We start from the raw sequence: 26,661 nt of genomic DNA, 5'->3' as shown, positions 1-26,661 counted from the left end.
ACCTGTTCTGTAATGAAAAGTAGTTGCCTACTTTTCTTTACAGAATACTAGTGTAACAGGTGAAAAGCATGATCACTTGCACCAGTCGTAGAGCTACTGTAAATGCTCGCACCTAGATGGTTCAAGGATGTGAGTAGAGCAGTGTCTCTCAAACTGTGTGCCATGGCACAATAGTGTGCCCTGAAGAGATTCCGTGTGGGCCACGAGATATTACTGAATTTTATTTTGTTTTTTTAAAACTCCCTTCATAAGTATACACTAGAATAGATGACATATATGTCGTGTACACAAGAGTCTGTCAATGTTCTGAGCGTCTCTGTGCATAAGGATATAACTGCCCGACAAGCATCATTCTTTGATGTGATTGATCCTTGAAAACTATTTTATTTTTAATACAGTAGTTATCCTAACTTGAGCAACAAAGCAATCAAGGCTTTGTTACCTTTTGGATCTTCTTATCTTTGTGAACTTGGATTTTCAGCTCTGACAGAAATTAAATTGAAAAAAAGAGAATGACTGCAGGTGGTGGATGATGAAATGCATGTTTTCTTGTCGACTATTGAGCTAATTTGCACTCAAAAACAAACACATTCATCGTATTGATTAGCAATTCTATTTTATCTACTTTAGTTTCACCGTTGTTACAATTATCCATCCATAGCTTAAATAACTTTAAATAAATAACTCTCAAATTTAATTTTTTGTTGGTTTTGCAATTGTATAATTTCAATTATAATGTGCCAAAAAAAACATTTGCTCCATTTAGTGTGCCAGAGCTAAAAAAATTTGAGACACACTGGAGTAGAGTATAGTGCTTTATAATTTACATATGTAAATGTGTGCTCTGTCTTTATTTCACTCACACTCTGAACATGTGAGCGCTCACCTGCAAAATACATATCCTTGAGGGGGAACTTATCAACCTGTTAAGATGGGTTATTTTAACACAACTCATGCTATTTTATACAGTGAGGCCTAGTTACTAATAACTGAGATTAACAGTAAAAAGTAACACATCTTATAGTTTGCCATGAGTGTCAGGGGGGAAAGGAAGCAAAGCAATAGTATTTAGGACAGTGATATTTTCAACTTTATTTTGTCTACTTATATATTAATTTTATGATTTTATTTTTTACCAGTATATTTTATTATGTTGAGTTTGTATGTTTGATTTGTAATCTGCTTAGTTAGAGGCAAAATATGAATGAATGAATAAATAAATAAATAATCTGTGCCACTATGAAGAAAGGGGGAAGTGCTCCCTCTGCTGCTAATCAGAGGTCCCAACAAACAAAGCAGGCAGACTACACCTATGTTGTATAAAAGGTAGGTGCCGGAAAGAGTGTGCCTACATGTACATTGCCTTCACTTATGTGTTTCCAGAGATGTCATTTGGACAGAGCATGGATGGCATGTGATGTATGCATGCATTTTATAAAATACACTGGTAGAATGCATGCATATATTTACATTTTTTTCAGAGCAGGTATACATTTGTACATCAGAATTTGTGTGCTGTTGAGGCTGGCTTTAGGAGCCTATGTTGTCTTTATAAAATAGATATCACCAATGTCCCCACAAAACCAAAATAAAATAATGCTGAACTGAAAACCAAAAAGCATAATTAGTATAAAAAAATGCATTACATAAAAGCAAAACAACTTTTACCATACGTACTTGCAAAAATATTTTAACATGCTTCAGCCTAATGACTTTACAGGAAGCTACTGGAAAGTGGCATCCAAACTAATATATAAACTTACTTACAAGTGAGCCAATCATAATCAAGCATGTGACCATTAAACCACCAATCATAAAGCTGCCCATTCAACAGTTTTGTTGAGTCTTTTAACCTGCACAGTTTTCAGTTTATGTAATGCTTGCTGCAATTATGTAACATAGTAGAATTTGTGTGCTGTTGAGGCTGGCTTTAGGAGCCTATGTTGTCTTTATAAAATAGATATCACCAATGTCCCCACAAAACCAAAATAAAATAATGCTGAACTGAAAACCAAAAAGCATAATTAGTATAAAAAAATGCATTACATAAAAGCAAAACAACTTTTACCATACGTACTTGCAAAAATATTTTAACATGCTTCAGCCTAATGACTTTACAGGAAGCTACTGGAAAGTGGCATCCAAACTAATATATAAACTTACTTACAAGTGAGCCAATCATAATCAAGCATGTGACCATTAAACCACCAATCATAAAGCTGCCCATTCAACAGTTTTGTTGAGTCTTTTAACCTGCACAGTTTTCAGTTTATGTAATGCTTGCTGCAATTATGTAACATAGTAGATGACGGCAGATAAAAAACCCAAATGGTCCATCCAGTCTGCCCAATCTGATTCAATTTAAATTTTTTTCTTCTTAGCTATTTCTGGGCAAGAATCCAAAGCTCTACCTGGTACTGTGCTTGGATTCCAACTGCCGAAATCTCCGTCAAAACCTACTCCAGCCCATCTTCACCCTCCCAGCCATTGAAGCCCTCTCCAGCCCATCCTCCCCCAAATGGCCATATACAGACACAGACTGTGCAAGTCTGCCCAGTACTGGCCTTAGTTCAATATTTAATATTATTTTCCGATTCTAGATCCTCTGTGTTCATCCTACACTTCTTTGAATTCAGTCACCATTTTCCTCTCCACCACCTCTCTCGGGAGCGCATTCCAGGCATCCACCACCCTCTCCGTAAAGTAGAATTTCCTAACATTGCTCTTGAATTACCACCCTGCAACCTCAAATTATGTCCTCTGGTTTTACCATTTTCCTTTCACTGGAAAATATTTTGTTCTACGTTAATACCCTTCAAGTATTTGAACGTCTGAATCATATCTCCCCTATCCCTCCTTTCCTCTAGGTTATACATATTCAGGGCTTCCAGTCTCTCCTCATACGTCTTCTGGCACAAGCCTCCTATCATTTTTGTCACCCTCCTCTGGACCGCTTCAAGTCTTCTTACATCTATCGCCAGATACGGTCTCCAAAACTGAAAACAATACTTCAAGTGGGGCCTCACCACCTTCTTCCTTTTACTGGCTACACCTCTCTTTATACAGCCTTTATACATCATCCTTCTGGCAGCAGCCACCACCTTGTCACACTGTTTTTTTGTCTTTGATCTTCGGACACTATCACCCCAAGGTCCCTCTCCCTGTCCATTCTTCTCACCTCCCAGCATATATGGTTCCTTCCAATTATTAATCCCCAAATACATTACTCTGCATTTCTTTGCATTGAATTTTAGTTGCCAGACATTAGATCATTCCTCTAACTTTTGCAGATCCTTTTTCATATTTTCCACTCCCTCTTCAGTGTCTACTCTGTTACAAATCTTGGTATCATCTGCAAAAAGGCACACTTCCTTCTAACCCTTCAGCAATGTCACTCACAAACATATTGAACAGGATCGACCCCAGCACCAAACCCTGAGGGACTCCAGTACTCACCTTTCCTTCATCTGAGTGACTTCCATTAACCACCATCCTCTGGCGTCTGTCCGACAGCCAGTTTCTAACCCAGTTCACCACTTTTTGTCCTAACTTCAGTTCTTCAAGTTTGTTCAACAGCCTCCTATGAGGAACCATATTAAAGACTTTGCTGAAATCTAAGTAAATTACATCTAGCATAAGTCCTCGATCCAGCTCTCCGGTCACCCAATCAAAATTCAATCAGGTTCGTTTGGCACAATTTACCTTTTGTAAATCCATGTTGCCATGCTGTGCATGGTTGCTATTCAAGCAAGGAGGAGGAACAGAATCTATGATTTGCCACTTAATATCATTCAAAGAATGTGACATAACATGCCAATGAGATACCAGACCTGTAGGCCGCAAATCTAGCTTCCATGCTAATTCAAATGAAGCTACATTTAAGCTGTGTCCTGCCGACAACTAAGGGGCAGTGACAGATGTTAGCATAAACAGCACAGGTAAACTGACAAGTAGTGAAATTACAAGCTTTAATTCTGTATCCATTGGAGGGTAAAGTCCAAACCTCCCCATCCACAGTGCATTCACACTAATTACAGTGTAGAGTCATTGGGCTGAAGCATATTGAAATGCTTTTTGCAATTACCGTATTTGCCGGCGTATAAGACGACTTTTCAGTACCTTAAAATCCTCCCCAAAGTCGGGGGTCGTCTTATACGCCGGGTACTGTTTACATGCAGTGGCGTACCAAGGGGGGGGCGGAGGGGGCGGTGCGCCCCGGGTGCCAGCCCTAAGGGGGTGCTCCCGGCCTTGCCGTTCAATCCCCCCTCACCCCCGAAGGACCGCTCGCCCCACTGACCTTCCTGCACCACCTGTGAAGCAGTCCGCAGCAGGATCGCGAAGTCAGCGTCAGCGATCCCGCCCCTCCTCTGACGTCAGAGGAGGGGCGGGACCGTGGCGCAGGAAGCAGCGCAGGGATCGCTGACGCTGACTTCGCGATCCTGCTGCGGCTGCTTCATAGGTGGTGCGGGGAGGCCAGGGGGGCGAGCGGTCCTTCGGGGTGGGTCGGGGCATCAGGCCTTCAGGGTGGGGCGGGCGGGCAGGCAGGCAGGCTTTCAAGGGGGAGGGGGTGACAGGCAGGCAGGCAGGCCTTCAAGGGGGGACAGGCCTTCGGGGGGGGTGCAGACCTTCAAGGGGTGCAGGCCTTCAAGGGGGGGGGGCAGGCAGGCCTTCAGAGGGGGTGCAGGCCTTCGGGGGGGGTGTAGGCCTTTGGGGGGGTGCAGACCTTCAAGGGGGTGCAGGCCTTCAAGGGGGGAAAGGCAGGCAGGCAGGCCTTCAAGGGGGAGACAGGCCTATAAGGGGGGGACAGGCCTACAAGGGGGTGGGACAGGCCTTCAAGGGGGGGACAGGCCTTCAAGGGGGGGAAAGGCAGGCAGGCAGGACTTCAAGGGGGGACAGGCCTACAAGGGGGGGGGACAGGCCTTTGGGGGGGTGCAGGCCTTCGGGGGGTGCAGACCTTCAAGGGGGGGACAGGCAGGCAGAAGGTTGTGCAGAAGGTGTGCGGAAGAAGGGGTAGTCTTATACGGCGAGTATATAACAAAATTATATATGGTAATACAAGACTGATGATTACAGCTACAGATGGCAATTCAAATGTGTAAAGTGAACATAAGAATAACCATACTGGGTCAGAACAATGGTCCATCTAGCCCAGTATCCTGTTTCCACAGTGGCCAATCCAGTTACAAATACCTGGCAAAAACCCAAATAGTAGCAAAATTCCATGCTACTGATCCCTGGGCAAGCATTAGCTTCCCCATGTATGTCTCAGTAGCAGACTATGGACTTATTTCCTCTAGGAACTTGACCAAACCTTTTTTTAAACACATCTACACCTTGAGTGTTGCGTTCAGTTCTGGTCTCCTTATTAGAGAATGACACGGTGACTGTTACCCATGGGTAGCCGCATGTAACCCACCGGAACAGGGGAAACAATTAACTGGTTGCTGCGAGTATGGGGACAAGGCCATTCACCGCCCTGTGGAATGGTGAATGGCTTTGTCCCCGCAGTAAAGGATCTGGTGAGTTGCCTCCCTTCCTTCCCCTCTGGATCAACATCTCCCCTCATTATCGCACATTCAGCAGCCACCCTCCCTCCCTATCATGGTTGGAACAGTTCCCCACCCTTGCACCTAATGCATACGTCACTGGGGATTCCATTTATAAATAGGCCCTCTCTCCGCCGAAGCCAACATGAGGGCTTCCCTCTAATGTCAGAGCTGACATCGGAGGGAAGCTTTGCTGGTCAGCCAGGGATCCCAGTTACCTTAACCGTCATCCTTCCAGCTTGGCTGCTCCTTCTTGTCTTCAGCACCAGTGGCGATGGCTTTTGGGTCAAGAGCAAGAGCTGCTGCGTGCTGTCCCAGCAAACAAGTACCACTGAAGTCAAGAAGGAGCATCTAAGCTGGAAGGAGGATGATTGAGGTAACTGAGATCCCTGGCTGACCAGAAATGCTTCCCTCCAATGTCAGCACTGATATCGGAGGGGGAAGCCTTCATGACGGCTTTTGGCGGAGGGGGGCATGCCCAGCTGGACAGCCCTGAAGGGAACAAGTAAGGGAGAGATAGGATAATGTGGGACAAAGGGAGAAAGTGGGGGGAATGAGTGCGTTGGGACATGGGAAGGGCACTAATCTGGGACAAAGACAGGAAAGGAGACACGAACTTGGGCCACAGAAGGAAGGGAGGGGACTTGAACTTGAAACACAAGGGAGGGAACAGAAAGGGAGAATTATTGGACATGAGTGTGTAAGTGAGAGGGAAAGAGATGGTGCACATGGGGGAAAGAAGAAAGAGGAAAATTGTTGGGCATAGAGAGAGAGGTGTGAGGTAGAGAAGGATGAGAGGGAGAAATGTTAGACATGGTGATGGAGAGGGAACAGAGAGACAGATTAAAGGGGATGCAAGGGAGAGGTGGCATGGTGCTAGAAAGGGGTGATAGAAGGAGAAATGTTGGGCATGGGGCTGGTGGGCAATAGTGAAAAATGCTGCACATGATCCAGGGAATGAGAGAGGGAAAAATGTTGAATGTTGCAGTAGAGGCAGTGGGAGAGGTGCACCCTGGATCTCTCTCTCTTTCCCCACTCCCTGTACACAGGGGGAAGGGTTCATATAATGGTGAGTTGATGAAGGCAGGGAGATGGGCACAGGGGAAATACTAGAAAGGGATGCACAGGAGATATAGAGAAGGGAGATGCTGAACATGGGGAACAATATATACACAGAGATAGAAGATGGATGGTGAGCATGGAGAAAGAAAAAAATGTCAAATGGTCAGGAGACCCTGGCAAGTGAGTTAAGAGATGACAAAACACAGAGACCAGTGCCTGAAACCAACATGATTTGAAGAATAAAATGACAAGACAACAAAAGGTAGAAAAAATAATTTTATTTTCTATTTTGTGATAAGAATATATCGGATTTTAAATATGTATCCTGCTAGAGCAGGTGTTAGACATAACTGGGGACTGAAAAGGCCATGCTTCTTTAGCTTCCAGTTGGCTTAAGGCTCTCTCTGAAGGAGATCACGAACAGATTGGAGAAAGTTATCATGCCACTGTACCGGGCCATTGTGCACCCTCACCTGGAGTACTACATCCAGCACTGGTCGTCGTACATGAAGAAGAACACAGTACTCCTCGAAAGGGTCCAGAGAAGAGCAACTAAGATGGTTAATGGGCTGGATGAGTTGCCATATAGCGAAAGATTAGAGAAACTGGGCCTCTTCTCCCTTGAGCAGAGGAGATTGAGAGAGGACATGATCGAAACATTCAAGGTATTGAAGGGAATAGACTTAGTAGATAAAGACAGGTTGTTCACCCTCTCCAAGGTAGGGAGAACAAGAGGGCACTCTCTAAAATTGAAAGGGGATAGATTCCGTACAAACATAAGGAAGTTCTTCTTCACCCAGAGAGTGGTAGAAAACTGGAACACTCTTCTGGAGTCTGTCATAGAGGAAAACACCCTCCAGGGAGTCAAGACAAAGTTAGAAAAGTTCCTGCTGAACCAGAACGTACGCAGGTAGGGCTAGTCTCAGTTATGCCACTGGCCTTTGACCAGAGGGCCGCTGCGTGAGTGGACTGCTGGGCACGATGGACCACTGGTCTGACCCAGCAGCGGCAATTCTTATGTTCTGTCATGTGTGACTGCGGTATTCTGTTAGTATGATATTTCTGTGTAGCATTCCGTAATAATTTGGTTTATTCAGTTTTCTCGATAGTGGAGGGGATATATGTGAAGGGGAGGGAAGACCTGGTTTTGTTGATCCTTGCTCTGTATTATTTGTCTTTATAAAATGACAATTGTACAGAATATTGTTTCTTTATATACTTTAATAAAATAAGTTCAATATAAAATCATAACTATTCAAGGCTTGTGCGGATTTGATCAGACAGTTTGCGGGGACCGAGCTCATGGGGATAGGGCGGGGATAGGGACCGAGTTCAAGGGGATGGGGCAGATATGTGAACAAATTTTTTTCCCCGTGTCATTCTCCTTATCTCAAGGGATATTGCAGCACTAGAGAAGGTTCGAGGAGGAGTGACCGGGATGGTAGAGGGGATGGAACTCCTCTTGTATGAGCAAAGACTAAAGAGGTTAGGGCTCTTCAGCTTGAAGGGGAGATGTGATTGAAGTCTACGGGAACCTGAGTATAGAATGGGTACAAGTGGATCGGTTTTTTACTGCATCAAGATTTACAGACTAGTGGACACGTGATGAATATTACAGAGTAATATTTTAGAAAGCAATAGGAGGAAATATTTTTTCACTCAGAGAATAGTTAAGCTCTGGAACGCATTACCAGAGGATGTGGTAAGAGCGATTAATGTGGCTGGTTTTAAAAAAGGTTTGAACAAGTTCCTGGAGGAAAAGTCCATAGTCTGCTGTTGAGACAGACATGGGAGAAACCACTGCTTGCCCTGGATTAGTGGCATGAAATGCTGCTACTATATGGGTTTTTGCCAAGTACTTGTAACTTGCATTGGCCTCTGTGAAGATGGGACTCTGAGCTAGATGGACCATTGGTCTGACTCAGTAAGGCTATTCTCATGTTCTTACATTAACCGCTGTTACCATATGCTCTGGCAATGCATTCCAAAGCTTAACTATTCTCTTGAGCGAAAAAAAATATTTCATCCTATTGCTTTTTAAAGTATTTCCCTGTAACTTCAGTGAGTGTCCCCTAGCCTTTGTAAATTTTGATGGAGTAAAAAAATTTTGATGGAGTAAAAAATTGATTCACTGGTACCTGTTCTATACCACTCAGGATTTTGTAGATTTCAATCATATCTCCCCCATAGCTGTCTCTTTTCCAAGATGAAGTGTCCTAATTTCTTTCACTATATGAGAAGAGTTTCATGCCCTTTATCATCTTGGTTGCTTTTATTTGAACCTTTTCTAATTCCGCTATATCTTTTTTGAGATACGGTGACCAGAACTGAATGCAATACTCCAGGTGAGGTCACACCATGGAGCAATACAGAGGCATAACATTCTTAGTCACATAACAATACAGAGGCATAACATTCTTAGTCACATCTGGCGAAACCTAACTTCTAAAAACGACTCCTCCCCCTCCCCCACCCTCCCATCTCCAAATGACTTAGCCAATTTTTTCAACGAGAAGATCACTACCATAAAGAGTTCGTTCCCCCCAGCTATCTCTTACAACTCTCTTCCTCTGAAAGACTCCGACCCTAGACTTTGGATTCCTAGACCACGGAGAGGCGCTACAAGGACTACAGGGATCTGACGGACTACACCTGACCAAGAAAGGCAAGAAAGTATTTGGACATCGACTAGCACGACTACTTCGGAAGGCTTTAAACTAGGTAAGTTGGGGGAGGGTACATACACACATTCCAGGATCCACCCTGAGGAAGCAAGTAGCACCCACACTTCTGAGCCTAGGGTAAGTACCCATAGTATACACAAAAAAATAGGAGCCATACTAACAGGGACAGGAGTTTGGAGAGCTATGTATGTTAACGCACACAGCTTGGGCAACAAAATCCTGGAACTAGAAACAGAGATAAGGAATGCTGACCTTGACGTAGTAGCGATATCCGAGACCTGGTTCACAGACTCGCATGGATGGGATATGGTTATACCAGGCTACAATCTACTTCGTCGGGACAGAGAGGGCAAGTTAGGAGGGGGGGTAGCACTATACACTAAGAATAATATCATAACCACCAGAATCACAGAGGTTAGATACACAGGGGAATCACTCTGGGTGAACCTGGCCAGAGGGAATGAAAAATGTCTTTACCTCGGTGTGGTATACAGGCCTCCAAGACAAAAGGAAGACAAAGACAAGGAATTGATAGAAGACATAGAGAACATCACTTTGCGTGGCGACACAGTACTGTTGGGGGACTTCAACATGCCAGATGCAGATTGGAACACACTCTCAGCAACTACGTGTGGTAGCAGAAGAATATTAACCTCCATCAAGGGTGCGCAACTAAAACAAATGGTATTAGAACCCACAAGGGAACAGGCAATACTGGACCTGGTACTCACCAACGGAGACAGTGTCTCGGAGGTATTAGTAGGGGACACGCTGGCCACCAGTGACCATAACATGGTATGGCTCAACCTCAGGAAAGGCTTCTCTAAATCAAACACAGCGACGAGGGTCCTCAACTTTAGGAGTGCAGACTTCAACAATATGGGGGACTTTGTCCACCGAGAGCTGCATAACCATGCAGAAACCGACAATCCGGAAACTATGTGGTCAAATCTGAAATCCATACTGAACGAGGCAACTAACCGCTACATAAATACAGTAAGCAAACGCCGGAGAAACAAAAGACCACAATGGTTCAACAAGGAAATTTCGGAACTCATTAAAAAGAAAAAAGAAGCATTTATCACCTACAAACATCTTGGGAAGAGGGAGGCAAAAGAAGACTATCTGTTCAAATCTAAAGCTGTCAAAAAAGCAGTCAGAGAGGCAAAGCTCCAAACAGAAGAAGATCTAGCAAGGAACATTAAAAAAGGGGATAAATCCTTTTTCAGGTACATTAGCGACAGGAAGAGAAACAAAGATGGGATAGAACGCCTCAGGCAATCAGACGGAAACTTTGCAGAATCTGATTCTACCAAGGCAGAACTACTAAACGAATACTTCTGCTCAGTATTCACCTGTGAAGCACCGGGAGCTGGTCCACAACTACAGACAAAAGACAGCCAAAATGACCTGTTTCAGGAGTTCGAGTTTACGCCCAGTAGCGTCTACTACGAACTTTCAAGACTCAAAGTAGACAAAGCCATGGGACCAGACAATCTACACCCCAGGGTGCTCAGAGAGCTGTGTGATGTTCTGGCTGAACCACTATCAGTGCTCTTCAATCTTTCCATGCGCACGGGAAGAGTACCCCTGGACTGGAAAACGGCTAACGTAATTCCACTACACAAAAAAGGCTGCAGAACAGAAACAGAAAATTACAGACCGGTGAGTCTCACATCCATAGTGTGCAAACTCATGGAAACACTGATCAAACAGAAACTCGACAAAATTCTAGACGAAGAAAATCTACGTGATCCACACCAACACGGATTTACCAGGGGAAGGTCCTGCCAATCAAATCTGATTGACTTCTTTGACTGGGTGACTAGTCATCTGGATGCCGGGGAGTCCCTGGATGTGATATATTTGGACTTCAGCAAAGCTTTTGATAGCGTCCCACACCGTAGGCTGTTGAACAAACTAAAATCGATGGGATTAGGGGATACACTCACTACATGGGTTAAGGATTGGCTAAGCGGTAGACTTCAAAGGGTGATGGTAAACGGTACCCCCTCCAAAACGTCAGCCGTGACGAGTGGAGTACCACAGGGCTCCGTCTTAGGGCCGATTCTATTCAATTTATTCATAGGAGATATGACCCAAGGGCTCAGAGGAAAAGTATCACTGTTTGCCGATGACGCCAAACTATGCAACATAGTAGGTAAAAGCAGTGTGCCTGACAATATGACACAAGACCTACGACAGCTGGAACAGTGGTCGTCAACTTGGCAGTTAAGCTTCAATGCTAAAAAATGTAAAGTGATGCACCTAGGGAAAAAAAATCCACACAGAACTTATACACTAAATGGTGAAACCTTGACCAGGACCATGGTGGAACGTGATCTGGGAGTTATCATCAGTGATGATATGAAGGCTGCCAATCAAGTGGAGAAGGCTTCGTCCAAGGCAAGGCAAATGTTGGGCTGCATCCGTAGGGGTTTTGTCAGCAGAAAACCTGAAGTCATAATGCCGCTGTACAGATCCATGGTAAGACCTCATCTGGAGTATTGTGTTCAATTCTGGAGACCACACTACCGGAAAGATGTGCTGAGAATTGAGTCGGTTCAGCGAACAGCTACCAAGATGGTCTTGGGGCTCAGGGATCTCACGTATGAAGAAAGGCTAAAAAAACTGCGGATGTACTCACTGGAAGAACGAAGAGAGAGGGGAGACATGATTGAGACCTTTAAGTATATTACGGGACGTATAGAGGTGAAGGATGATATCTTCTGTCTTACAGGGCCCTCGGTCACCAGAGGGCACTCGCTGAAAGTCAAGGGAGGGAAATTTCATGGTGATGCCAGGAAATACTTCTTCACCGAAAGGGTGGTCGATCATTGGAACGAGCTACCTCAGCAAGTAATTGAAGCCAACAACGTGTCAGATTTTAAGAGAAAATGGGATATCCACGTGGGATCTCTAGGGGAGTAAAAGTCAGGGAGTGGGTCAATGGTATGGGCAGACTTGATGGGCCGCGGCCCTTTTCTGCCGTCGATTTCTATGTTTCTATGTTTCTATCCCTGCTGACAGATCATGGACTACTTTCGAACCTGTATCCGAGCCCCAGATCTCTAAACTCTGCCTCAAACTTAAATCCTGCAAGTGCATCCTAGATCCTTTCCCATCTTACCTCTACGAAAACATCCCAGCGCAGGCCATCTCTTCCCTTACAAACCTTATAAACAAAGCTTTACTATCGGGCCTGTTCTCCTCAGAAATGGGTCACATTGCCTTATCCCCTCTTCTGAAAAAAGCCGATCTTGACCCTTCCTTACCATCGAACTACCGCCCCATAGCTAACATCCCTCTTTTAACAAAACTTCTGGAGACCATAGTCGCTACCCAGTTCTCCTCTTACCTAGAGAGATTCTCCATCCTCCAACACTACCAATTCGGATTTAGGCCCAACTTCAGCACCGAGTCCCTCCTAGTTTCCTTAATCTCAAAGGTGCAACAACTACACGCCCAAAACAAATTTGCTGTTCTCCTGCAGTTCGATCTCTCCGCAGCTTTCGACGTTGTGCACCACGACATACTAATCTACCAACTTTCTGAGATAGGAATAGACTCCTTTGTCCTAAAGTGGTTCTCAAACTTCCTTCGCGCACGTTCCTACATTGTCAACGCAAACGGCTCCAAATCCGCTTCGTGGACACCATCCTGCGGGGTCCCACAGGGTTCTCCCCTATCCCCTATTCTCTTCAACATGTATATGACCTCCCTGAAGCTTCTCAAACTATCCCCCCTTGAAACAATATACACATATGCAAACGATATCCTTATCCTCCTCGAAACAGACCAGAACCTTACAAACCTCCAAGAGAACATCACCTCATGCATAATGAGACTTCATGCCTGGTCCCTCTCTGTTCAGATGAAATTAAATGAATCAAAAACAAAACTACTCTGGCTCGGCCCAAAGTTAGTACACCTGCCCACCCTCTTCACTCTACCCACAGGTCCTGCTCTTCACCTTGAGTTCTCAAGCAAGGTCCTCGGCATCATTATCGATTCCTCCCTCTCCCTCAACGATCACCTGAATTCCTTGGCAAAATCATGTTTTTTCAGCCTTCACATGCTGAGGAACGTTAGATCCTATTTCCACCAAAAACACTTTACCGTCCTGGTACAATCCATCATCTTATCCAAACTCGATTACTGTAATGCCATTTACCTATGCCTAACAAAAAAAAGTCTTCACAGACTCCAGCTCATCCAGAATACTGCGGCCAAACTGATTTTTGCTAAACGCAAATTTGATCACGTCTCCCCCTTACTTACCAATCTTCACTGGCTCCCTGTACTTTCCAGAATTCACTTCAAATGCTCCTGTCTGGCTTTCAAGATAATTCATGGCATCCTTCCGCCACTAATCCCTCTATCCTTCCTCGCCCTAACGCCTGCTACCACCAGATCAGCCCACAGACATAAACTATCCTTCCCCTCTCTACATGGCATCCTCCACGCAGGTAAACTGGGAAAATCCCTCCTCTCCAAAATCACGGGCCTTTGGAACGATCTCACTATCCCGCTGCGGAACCTGGGCTCCCTCCAACTGTTCCAAAAACAACTGAAAACCTGGCTTTTCTCTAATATATAACATCTCCTGCTTACTTCCCCTCTTTTCATATGCTCTTGTAAATTCTCTCTCCCCTCTCTTCTTGTATTTTTAAGCTTTGTAAACCATGTCGAGCTCCACTTCCGTGGAGATGATGCGGTATATAAACTTAAGGCTTAGTTTAGTTTAGTTTAGTTTAGTCTTATTTACCATCCCTATTCTTTTTTTTTTAATCTATTTATTTATCATTTCCATACAACTAAATAAATGGTATAAGAAATACTGAATATACAGTATATAACTTAGTCAATATTGACTAAACAAAAAAATGTACAAAGCAATATATATCTTATATAGTCTTCTATTAAGGGAGGAAAGCAAGACACAAATGGGGAGAGGGGATATAAGTACAATAGAAAAAGTAAAAAAAAAAAAAAAAAAAAAAAAGCAAAAGAGCAGTATTTAGATGTTAACCTACTATTTGTCTAAACACTACACTAAACAACTTGATTCGATTCATTCTGGCTGTGTTGACTCTAAGAAAAAACCGAATTGGGCAGGTTCAAAAAAATATATTTATTCTCTTGATAGGAAACAAAACATTTGCAAGGAAACCTTAACTAAAAAACTGCCCCCAAAGAAATCACTGTAGAACGAAATTGCAAAAATTCTTTCCTCCTGGATTGTGTCCATTTCGAGACATCAGGAAATTTGTATACCTTTTTACCTAAAAAGGTGACTTGTATAATTTCAACAGCATTTCTTTATCCTGCAAAAATACAAGAGAGACTAACAATGTCGCCCGACCCAGTGTTTCAATATCAGAAGATTGCAATATAGCAGATACATCCAATTCCATAGTTTCAGCTTCTAAACCTTTTTCTTTTTGCACTTTCTTTATATAGTAGACTCTCTGCGTCGGGGGAAGATTCAGTTCTGGAACGTTTAAGATTGTTAACATAAAGTTCTTAAAGAGTTCCTGTGGAGACATAAACCTAGCTCTCGGGAAATTAAGAATCCTTAAATTCAAATTTTTTTGTTGATTTTCTAGGTTTTCTGTCTTCCTCAGAAACATCATTTTATCAGTCATTTGTTTAGTCACCAGATTTTTATTTTCAGTTGTTAATTTGTCTAACTTAGAAAGTTCAACCTTCTGCTGTTGAAGTGAAGTCTCCAAAAGAGTTATCCTGGATGAAGAGTTCAAAGTAATAGATATAAAGTTTGTACAAACCGAGTGCAGGTTTTCTGTAGTTGACCAGATAGAGTCAAGAGTCACTGCCTGTGGTTTCTCAAGTGGCTTGAGGGGGGAGATAATTGCCTGATTGGGCAGAACTTTTCAGCATATTGTCTATGATGACACCTAGATCTTTTTCATGGGTACTGACCCCTAAAGTGAACCCTAGTATCTGGATTATTCTTACAAATGTGCATCACTTTGCATTTGTTCACATTAAATTTTATCTGCCATTTGGATGCCCAGTCTTCCAATTTCCTAAGATCTGCCTTCAATTTTTTAGAGTCTGCATGTGTTATAACAACTTTTAACAGCTTAGTGTCAGTTTGCAAATTTAATCATCTCACTTGTTCTAATTTCCAGATTATTTATAAATATGTTAAATAGCACTGGTTCCAGTTCAGATCCCTGTGGCACTCCACTATTTACCCTCCTCCATTGAGAAAAATGGCCATGTATCCCTACCCTCTGTATTCTGTCTAATAACCAGTTCCAAATCCACAACAAAATATTGCTTCCTATCCCATGACACTCTAATTTTCTCAGGAGCCTCTGATGAGGAACTTTGTCGAAAACTGTCTGAAAATCTAGATACACTACATCAACCAGCTCTCCTTTATCCATATATTTATTCACTTTTTCAAAGAAATGCAGCAAATTGGTGAGGCAAGACCTCCCTTGGCTGAACCCATGCTGACTCTGTTCCATTAAACCATGTTTGTCTACATGTTTCATAAATTTTATTTTTTATAATGGTTTCAACTATTTTTTCCGGCTCATCAGTCTGTAATTTCCCAGAACACCCCTGTAACCGTTTTTAAAAATCAGTGTAATATTAGTCATCCTTCAATCTTCAGATACTACAGTTTTAGTGATAGGTTACAGATCACTAACAGTAGATCAGCAATTTCATGTTTGAATTCCTTTAGTACCCTGGGATGGGATATCAAATGTTAAATAAACTCGGAAACATGTATAACATCCAGTCCAGGTGATTTATAAGAATCTGGAAGCCTCAGTTATGATGCTCCCACTTCTATTTCAATAATGTTATTTTTATGAAGTACTTGAATATTTAAGAAGGTGCTTTTTATTGAGATTGCCTTTATAAAATAGGCTTAGGTGCATTTTGGGCTTCTCACATAGGTGACCTTTGGAAAAATTGCTCACACATTGATTGTTATTTGTAATTCACTAGCACAGCCCCTTGCTATCTCTGAGCCTGGTATATCAGGTCTCAAAAAAGATAATAGTGGAACTAGAAAAGGTTCAAAGAAGAGTGACTAAGATGATAAAGGGGATGGAACTCCTGTTGTATGAGGAAAGACTAAAGAGGTTAGGGCTCTTCAGCTTGGAAAAGAGATGGCTGGGGGGGAATATGATTGAAGTCTACAAAATCCTGAGTGGTGTAGAATGGGTACAAGTAAATTGATTTTTTACTGCATCATAAATTACAAAAACTGGGGACTCTCTGGGAAGTTACAGGGAAATACTTTTAAAACCAATAGGAGGAAATATTTTTTCACTCAGACTAGCTAAGCTCTGGAACGCAGATGGGTTTAAAAAAGGTTTTGAACAAGTTCCTGAAGGAAAGGTCCTTAGTCTGCTATTGAGACATACATGGGGGAAGCCAATGCTTGCCCTGGGATTGGTAACATGGAACATTGCAACTATTTAGGCTTTTGCCAGGTACTTGTGATGGATTGGCCACGGTGGAAACAGGATATTGGGCTAGATGGGTCATTGGTCTGACCCAATATGGCTGTTCTTTTGTTCCTTCCTTTTCAATACCTGCTTCTCAAAGTGTCTCCCATCTCACCTACTGTTCAATCTGCCTCACATTCTGTCAGGTGGAGGAGTCCTGCCCATAGAAGGAACAGATGATCCCCCCATGCTGACAAAGGAGGAACCCATTCCAGCATTACTTCAAGCAGAGGTGAGTTCAACATGTCCCCTGTCTTCCATGCTAGATCAGGTTTCTTTATTACAGGGAAACCTGACCTATTTTGTTGCAAAAAGATCTCCATCTCTTTGCATTCATGGTAGAAGCTGACCCTTATTTTTCAGTCTCTCTGACAATGCCAACACTTGCTACACCTGAGCTCTGTGTTGGAAAAGCAGAGGAATGGCTAGCCACAGCACTGTTTTGTAAATACGCATATGTCTTAAGATTTTACAAGCAGGCATACACATCTCTGGGAGTCACAGACATAAAACTTATAGAATATTTATACTATAATTTATGTGCATTTTTCTGGCATTTGGATTTGAGCACTTTTTCTAGCTCTGCTCGTGCCTGTTATGCTTGTATGCTATAAAGTAGAGTAGGTGTCACATAGATGCACTATTGTAGAATTACCCCCCAGAAGCTGTGCCCTGCCAATCCAGCTTCCAATCCCACTTTTGACACCACCTTTCACTGTGTGTCCTCTGGCCTTAACTTCCAATGGCATAGTTCCCAACAGTTTTTATGCTGTGATTGTCCAATCAGAAAGATTGCTGATTTTTTTGACCTGTTTGTATATCTACAATGTGGCTTTACTGCATTGTATTGGTTTTCTGTATGCGTTTTCTTCACCACTGCCAATAAACAGTTATAAAAAAAAAAAAAAGAAAAGAAAGATTGTAACATTGTGGTCTGGTTTAGAATAGATGTTTTTGTTTGCTTTTTCTTAAAGGAGCAGAGTGAGGACTATGAACCAATCTTGGAGTTCCCAGAATCAGCAGAGGAGGACTCCCTAGGGGCCCCGCCCCTGAAACGTGTCTGTGTTGGGGAGCAGCAACCTGCAGGGATTCAGCCCCCATAGCATTGGGCTTTCATTTGCCAAACAACAACCAAATTTCTTTCTGCTCTACCATTTTTCAAGCAAGTCATCTTCCCTGATAGTGCTGAGAGAGACATAGGCAGAACTTGAATGGAAGAAAATTAACTGTGCCTTTTTAAAACAGCAATAGTACAAAAAAGTCACATTTTAAAAAATAATTCAGTTGCCAACTGTCTTTCTATTCTCCTTATACCTATACAAATTTTATCTTATGCAGAGCAAATATTTAGAGTTTATAAAGGTTCTCAAAAGATCCTCCACCACCATCAGTATGAAAATGAATACATCAGGTGTACTGCTGTGATGGTTGTCAGCTGAGTGCCCTGTTCAGGCAGTACACTGTTAGATGTAAAGCAAGAATAGAACACATCTAGCTGAAAAACAGACTATCAGTGGAACTGCATCAGACTTCACACTAATGCCTGTAAAGCAAGAATACAACATCAACAGGTGAAAAACAGATCTTCATTAGAACCACCCTTCAAATGTCATATTCATATATGTAATATGTTATTCCTTTTGTGTTTTAAAGCATCTTATTTTTAAAGCTTTTAAGGAAGAAAAAGTATTTTCATTAAAGTCAGATGAAGTCTATTTGAGGCACTTAATGCCTTTTCCAGTACAATAGGTGAGGCATTGTAGACTGTAGGGTTATTTCCCTATAGTCGCGTGCTGCTGCAGAAGGAATCCACTCAGGATTTTTCACTCTGCCTCTGTTATATTTCACTGGGCTCTCTAGCTCCACCTTCAGTTCTTTCCTTCCGCATGCCTTCAGGAATGTTTGTTCTGCTCTCTCCATTTTATTGTTTTTAATTTAATGTAATTTGGTCCCCTTTTGGGGTAATTTAGTGCTTGGAGCGAATTTGAATCTCTGCCTGCTTGAGAATTCACAGACTTGGGTCTTTAGCTGACAGGCCGATCCTACTGGGTACCTGTTAGGCAGTCTGCATAGTTTTCTCTGGAGCTCAGGTCCATCCCTGAGATGGTCTCACCTACTGTTAATCAGGGGTCGAGCACAGGCTGTTAGGCACACTTAGGAGGCTCGGTAGTGTCTCGCAGGGTGCTGGCTGCATCGTTGCACCTCTGCCTGTACCGGTGCACATCCGTTGGTCCACAGAGTGGAGGTGTAGTCAGACATGGGAGTCTAACTGGCAGCCCGAAGATCAGCTTTACAGAACCATTCCCAGCATTGTGGCAGTGAATTTTCTCATCCAGCTACTGTGAGAGAGCTGAAAGTAGGCTAAAGCACAGATCTGTTAGGCCATAGTGAGTACACAGGCTGACAACCTGTGAGTGGAATCGGGGGAGGTTTGAAAAGTGGGATTTTGAATGTTTCTAAATGTTCCCCTATGTTCCCCCTTCTTGAAAAATCCTAAAATCACTGTTTTTAGAGTTTGGAAGTATGAAAAAAAATCACGATTTTGTCATGAATTTTTTGATATTGGCCATCTTGGATTTTTAGCGCTTTTTTTCTAAAGCTCCTTGCTTCTTCAAAACTGCAAATTTTGCCTAGAAACCTGCTGGGATGGAGTCCTTGGGCTCTCCTCATGTGGATTCTTGCCAGGATTGTGCATAGTTAAATTTTTGCGCCATGTGGAACAGCCGGGGGGGGGGGGGTTACAGCGTGGCAGGGCGCCCTTCGTGACTTTTGGGGCTTGGCATGGCTGGTAATTCCATCTGCTTGACTGCAGACCTTTCGCAGCCTTGGAAATACAAATTTTAGTCACCTTAGGGTGACTCTGTGCCCCAAGAGCCGGACACTTTCTGAATTTTTGAAATTTTTGTGGTCTGACTCTCAGAACCAATATTCTTCATTTGCCCAGTCCCAATCCACCTCCATGGCGTCTCTCAGTGGCTCTGCTCCTTTGGACACATCCTCGATTCACCCTGCCACTGTGCTTGCGCTGCCTGACCCTGATCTGGGGAATCCTGATGCAGATGACTTATTTGCTGATCCCTTATTTGGAGGTGCAGCACTTCCCGGGGCGGAAGATTAGGAACTGTGTGCTAGATCTGTAGATCCTTCTGGGGTTTATGGAGCCTGGAAATGCTCTCATGATCCTACATTTTTTTAATCTGCATCTTTGCCAGTCTTTATTTCTGAATCTTTGCAAGAGGTCCTTTTGGTTACTCAGCTGGCTACATCCACTTCTTCCTCCTGGCTTTGTGTTGTGTGCTTGCAGTCTGCTACCTTCTCTTGGCACCATAATGTGTGCATTCTGATCTCAGAGCAGTTTGACTCTCTGGAGGGTGCTCTGAAAATTGCTAGAGGTATGTCACGCTGGTATCCTGGCATAGGAGTGTCAGCAACTTTTGGATCAATCCATCTTGGATTCTTTGGTGGCATAGGTGGCTAAACACACCTCTTTCCCCAGTGTGGGTGGTATAGTGTTAGAAGATATGCCGGACTATTGTGTGGATGTGGTCCTCAGAAAACTCTTTGATGCAGCTGTTTTAGGTGATATTTTTTGTCACAAGAGCCTGTCTCTCTCAAATGTGCACACTGGAGACTGAGATGGTGGCTCCCTCTCCTCATTTTTTTTTTTGTTGGGACAGATTATATGGCATACATTGTATGACATTCTGCGAGTTTGGCAAAGGTGTCAGTGTACTCTTTCTCTGCCTGCAGAATGCTATGGTTCAGACAGTGGGCTGGTGATTCTATTTCCAAGGCTTTTTTGGCTAGACTGCCTTTTCAGGAGCAGTTATTGTTTGGCAAAGGTCTGGACTGCTTTTTCAGGAGCAGTTATTGTTTGGCAATGATCTGGACGACCTCTGGATTCTGATATGGACCGTCGCCCTATGACTGTACCTGATAGCAGACCCAGACCCTCCTGGGATTCTGGTCATTCTACTTTTGTGGCTCACAGTGATTCTGACTGTATGCAAGGGCCACATTGCAGAGATTTTCACAGGGCTATTGATAACGATATACCGGCTACAGGCATTTCCAGCCTTCCACCTCTAGTTCTGTGCCCCCAGCTGAAGAGGCACAATGGTGCCAGGCCGAGGGATGTTCTCTTCAGATAGGTCTTGGACATTATTCGATCGGGCTACAAGCTGGAATTTGCTCAACCTCGCAAGATTGCTCCTTCAGGTTGCTCGGACAAAGTGCTCAGGGTTTAAACCACCGTTCAGCACGTGCCGGATATTCAAGCTATAGAGCCAGTACCGCCTAACCTCTCGGGCTCAGACAGATACTCCATATACTTTATCATGCCAAAGAAAGGCTCAGAAGGTTGGAGGCCTGTTCTGGATCTTCAGCATGTAAATGCGTCTCTTAAGATTCCCCGCTTCTGAATGAAGACTGTGCATTCAGTCATTGCAGTGGCCCCAGGAGAGTTTCTTGCCTCTCTGGATGTCACAGAGGCATCTTTGCACATTCTTATTTTTCAGGCACAATGCAAATTTTTGCATTTTCATGTTCTGGAACAGCATTACCAGTTCTCGGTCCTGCCCTTTGCGCTGGCGACGGCGCCCCGGACCTTCACCAAGGTGATGGTGGTAATGGCAGCTTACCTGAGAAAGATGGGTCTCTAGATTCATCCTTGCTTGGATGACTGGCTGATCAGAGCTCCCTCGCTGACCAAGGGACAGCATACAGTGGAGCGGGTGCTCCAGATGCTGGAGGATCTGAGCTGGATTGTCAATTTCAGGAAGAGCCATCTGCCACCCACACATTCGCTGAAATACCTGGGAGTCCTTTTCGATACACCAGTGGGCTGCATTTATCTATCAGAGCATGCAGGCAGAAATTGTGTGTCTAGATTTCTTTCCTCTGGAGCGGCCGGCTCCTTCGGCATGGGATTCTCTTCAAGTTCTGAGATCCATGGTTGCCACACTGGATGTAGTTCCTTGGGTGAGAGTGCTCATTTGTCCTCATCAGCATGCTTTGCTCTCTTTCTGGACTCCACACAGGGATGCCTTGCAGGCCTGTCTGCCCTGGACTCTGGAAGCCCAGGCAAGCATGGACTGGTGGCTTCTTCCACAATTACTCTGTAGGGTCGTACTGCTACACATTGCCTCCTGGATTGTGGTGATGATAGATGCCTGCCTTCGGGGCTGGGGAGCCCATTGCAATCGTTGTCCTGTTCAGGGGTGCTGGACGCCCTAGCAGTGAAAATGGTCAATCAACCAGTTGGAGCTCAGAGCCATTTAACTAGCTCTGACAAGATTGCAGAAGACTCTGGAGAGCCAAGCAGTGCGGGCCTTCTCCATCAATTCAACATCAGTAGCCTACATCTATCGCCAGGGAGGGACCAAGAGCACTCCTCCGGCTCAGGAAGCCTGCCTTCTTTTTCTTTTGGCAGACCATATGGCAGGCGTAGACAATGTTCAAGCAGACTTCCTCAGCAGACAGATTCTAGATATTGGCAAGTGGGCCCTGTCCCCAGAGGCGTTCCAAGTGATAGTGGGGCACTGGTAGTGATCCCACTTCGACCTCATGGCCATGGCAAGAAACAAGAAAGCAGATCGCTTCTTCAGTCAAAGATCCAAGCCCAGCAACTCAGGACTTGACTCTCTGGTGCAGCCATGGCCTCAGGAGATTCTCCTGTATGTTTTCTTCCTTGACTGATGTTCAGCCGGGTCATTCAGAGGATCGCAGCTCATCTGGGTCATATCATTCTGGTGGCTGCAGATTGGCCTCGCAGACCATGGTACGCAGTTCTAATGCATCTGCACAAAGGTCACAGCCTTCAGCTGAGCTCTTATCTGGACCTTCTCATGCAGAGTCCGGTATCCATTGAAGATCTGGGTCTCTTTGCTCTTACAGTATGGCTCTTGAGTGTGCAGCCTTAGAATGTAATGGATATTCTGCCCTTATTGTTGATACTCTTCTGAAGTCTAACAAGTCATTCATGGTATCGGCTTACACTAAGGCGTGGATGGCCTCCCAACATTGGTGTGCCCGGGACAGGTAGATCCTTATTCAGCTCTGATCTCGCTAATTTTTACCTTTCTTTAGGCTAGTTTTGATACCGGCCTCACTGTAGCTTCTCTTCGGGTCAAAGTGGCTAGGCTCTCCTGTTTTAAATCCCGGGAGCGTCGGTCTTCCTTGGTGTCTCATCTGGATGTCGCTAGATTCTTGAAAGGGTCTCTTTGTGTCAGTTAACCATCCTTTCCCTTCTTGGGATCTTAACTTGGTGTTGTCTAGCCTTACGAAGTCTCCTTTTGAGCCCCTTCGAGTTGCTTCCCTCTTGGATTTGATGCTCAAGACAGTTTTTCTGGTCACCATTACTTCAGTGCATCATTTGTCGGAGCTGCAGGCTTTGTATTGCAGGGATCTTTACCTCCGTATCTCGGAGGCAGGGGTTTCCCTTTGCACGATCCCTTCCTTCCTGCCGAAGGTAGTTTCGGCTTTCCATGTTAACCAGGAAGTGTGTTTGCCTTTCAGCTGACCAGTTCCAAGACACAGGACCACCCGTTGAAGAACCTGGATGTGTGCAGAGTTCTTCTGCATTATCTGGAGATCACCAACGAGTTTTGTGTCTCTGACCATTTATTTGTGCTGACTCATTCAGTTCAGCTTCCAAGGCCACAATTTCCAGATGGATCTGCAGGACCATTTCGTCAGCCTACATTTTTTCTGGGAAACAGTCTCCTGTTTCCATCAAGGTGCATTCTACCAGGAGTATGGTTTCATGTGGACCGAAGCTAGATCTGTCTCTCCTGAAGAGATTTGCAGAGCGGCAATGTGGTCTTCTCTTCACACATTTGCCAAGTTCTACAGAGTGGATGTGGTGGCAAGACAGGACTCCACCTTTTGGTCCTCAGTCTTAAGAGTTGGCAAAGCAAGACGCCCTAGCTTTTTGAGGGACTGCTTTTGTACATCCCTACTGTCTAGAATGTCTCACCTATTGCACTGAAAAAAAAGATTATGCACAACCTGGTAAGCTCTTTTCCAGTAGATAGATGAGGCATTCTAGACTCCTGCCATGTCCTTCTTGCGCCTGCCTACTTTTTAGTCTGTTTATGCTTCTCCAAGCTGATTATTGGATGGCTGTCTGCCCTTGAGGGTGGGGAAGAATTTGTACATATGTTTCAATTTATTGGGGAGTAGTTTCTGAGCTCCCTTCAAGCCTGTGTTGGAGGTTAATGGTACTGTTAGGTACTTTTTGATTAGAACAATTTGTTTAAGCCTGTTGCCACAGATGTCTCTACTTCATGTGTGTTGGGTGGCTCTACGTGCTTGGGTACTAACTGAAGGTGGAGTTTGGGAGCCCAGTGAAGTATAACACAGGCAAAGTGAAAAATCCGAAGTGGATTCCTTCTGCAGCAGCATATGGCTATAGGGAATTAACCCTACTGTCTAGAATGTCTCGCCTATCTACTGGAAAAGAGCTTACCAGGGTAAGTACATAATCTCTTTTTTCTGCTGTCATTTGCTATATTGTTTCCTGTAGATGAAGGACATTTGTTTCTGCTATAAAGATTAGATCTATCAAACTTATTAGTTCTGCCATTTCTGGAGAACTGGGAAATGAAACATACTGGTTATGAGGGACAGTGCCCCAGTACCGGGCTGGGAAATGAAGCAAGTCCTGGTAATAAAGCACAGTGCTCCTAATGCTATGATGTTGGTAGATGGCATGTGCCCCTTTTATGAAGGGCAGTTCTTATAATGCTATGTTGAGGTGCTGAAGCATGTTCTCATTTTGAAGGATAGTGTTTCCAGCAGCTTAGAGCATCTTCCAACACTGTTCCATTATAATCAGAATAAGTACTTTCACACAGACAGTGGCAAATGATAGTCTGTAGCCTTCCTTGGAACAAGAAGCTACAAATTATACAGTGGTGTAGCTAGACTACCAGTTTCAGGTGTGCATGAACTCAAGATGGGTGAGTATGAAATTGTCTCCATACCTGCTCCCTGTCTTCACCCTCTGCCCCGCATCTGACCTGAGCTGGCTGGAATTCCCAAGTTCTGCAACTGAAGATCTCCCACTTTGGCAACCTGAGCTTTTTCAAGCAGAAGTCTATTGGAGTGTTTCTGGGCCACTGGTAGGCCACACATGCTTAGTGTTTGCACATGTGAGAAAACTGCATGCATAGGGAGCCTCTGTGTCAATTTGGGGGCATGCTGGCTGCCACTTGGAAGAACGCTGGCTGATGAAGAGGGAGGAATCATGTCCAAGCCTTTGCTGAAATCTTTATACCACACACCCCCTCCCCCTATAAAAATAGCAGATTTGTTTGATGACCTACCTCTAGTAAAGCCATGCTGCGTCAAGTCCTGTAATCTGTTGGATTCCAGAAACTGCACTGTCCTCTGTCTTAGTGGCTTTTTCATAAATTTTTACTGTAGAGGCATTCACAACCACCTCATTACTTGCTTTTGTGAAAAGAGACCACACCAGCCCTTCTCCAGTTTTCTGGGATCACTCCCAACTCCAAGGAATCTTGTAAAGGTCAGTGTAGAGACACCTAAGTTCAATTGATACCCTTGGCTATATCCCATCTAGCTACTTCACTTTTCTGCTTTTAGTTTAGCTAGCAGCATCTCATGAACTCAGGTACTCATGAAAATCAATTGAGATCTACTTCACTCCCATTCCTGTATCCAGTATCTTTGTTTTCTGTGGTTCTACTCCTGTCATCTCTCCCAAAAGGTCTCATCAGGTCTCATCCCTCAGAAAGCGCCTTTAGTGTCTCCTCTCACCCAAGCATTTCTAATGCTTCATCTCACTCTGCTTCCTCTCCTCCTCTAGATCCTGTGCTGTTCCTTCTTCTCCCAACTCTAGCACAGCAGGCCTACTAGATTAAGGTTGCTAACTGGATCCAGATTCACTTGACAGGGATATCCAGTCCAGAGTTCACACATTACATGCAGGGATGTGTAGTTGTGATTTCCCCATTGTATTCCCTAAGAAAAGCATGAGTACAAGTCCCTACATGTAATGGTATAAAACCAGGACTGGATCAACCCTGTCAAGCAAATCAGGATCCAGTTTGCAATCTTATACTTGATCTTTTACCTCACTTGGCAAAAGAAACAGTAAATAATACAGTGGCTGCTCCATTTCTGTGTGGGGCTAGACTTCTATCAGCAGCAGCAGGCTTAGGGAAGACAAAGGCTCCCTGGATGTGCCACTCAAGATGATTGTTTAGTCTGTCTAATGGTTACGGTGTCCTTGCTGCTTTCTTCATTCCAAAGTCGGGGGGGAGGGGGAGGTGGCAATAGTGGACCCCACTGACTCAGAAATAGAGAATAGTGATGTTTCTGGAATCCATGGAATACAAGACCTGAGGCAACATGGATTCACTAGAGGCAAAATTGTCAGACAAATCTGATCAATTTCTTTGAGTGACCAGAGAATTAGATAGAGGGAATGCACTAGATGTGGTATATTTGGAATTTAGCAGTCTTTGACAGTGTACCCTCAGTATGGGCCCCAACATGACAGACTGGGTCAGGAACTGATTGAGTGAAAGGTGACAGAGGGTAGTGGTCAATGGAGATCTCTCTGAGGAAAAGGATGTTACCAGTGATGTGCCTCAAGGTTCGCTTCTTGGGCCTGTTCTTTTTAACATTTTTGTAAACTATATTGCTGAAGGGTTGTTGGGTAAGATTTGCCTCATTGTAGATGATACCAAAATTTGCAATAGAGTAGACACTCATGATAGTGTGAATAACATGAGGAGGGAAATAGCGAAGCATGAGGAATGGTTTGAAATTTGGCAGCTAAGATTTAATGCTAAGAAATGCAAGGTCATGGGCTGCAAAAACCTGAGGGAATGGTACCATTTAGGG

At 44.0% G+C, this 26,661-nt stretch overlaps 1 protein-coding gene across 3 annotated transcripts in view; it reads left to right on the top strand.

Moving 5' to 3' along the window:
- BCL7C (BAF chromatin remodeling complex subunit BCL7C) overlaps positions 1 to 24,360 on the top strand; it is a 57,555-nt gene extending 33,195 nt beyond the window's left edge. For all 3 annotated transcript variants that reach the window (XM_033945568.1, XM_033945567.1, XM_033945569.1), the window contains exons 5-6: positions 16,935 to 17,020; positions 17,763 to 24,360. In XM_033945568.1, the coding sequence (XP_033801459.1) occupies positions 16,935 to 17,020; positions 17,763 to 17,891 (215 nt within the window). In that variant the 3' untranslated portion in view covers positions 17,892 to 24,360. The remainder of the gene's footprint in view (positions 1 to 16,934; positions 17,021 to 17,762) is intronic.
- The last annotated feature ends 2,301 nt before the right edge of the window (positions 24,361 to 26,661 follow it).

Source organism: Geotrypetes seraphini, chromosome 5, assembly GCF_902459505.1.
Source record: "Geotrypetes seraphini chromosome 5, aGeoSer1.1, whole genome shotgun sequence".
In the NCBI taxonomy this organism is placed as follows: domain Eukaryota; kingdom Metazoa; phylum Chordata; class Amphibia; order Gymnophiona; family Dermophiidae; genus Geotrypetes; species Geotrypetes seraphini.
This window is presented reverse-complemented; position numbering and strand designations above follow the sequence as displayed.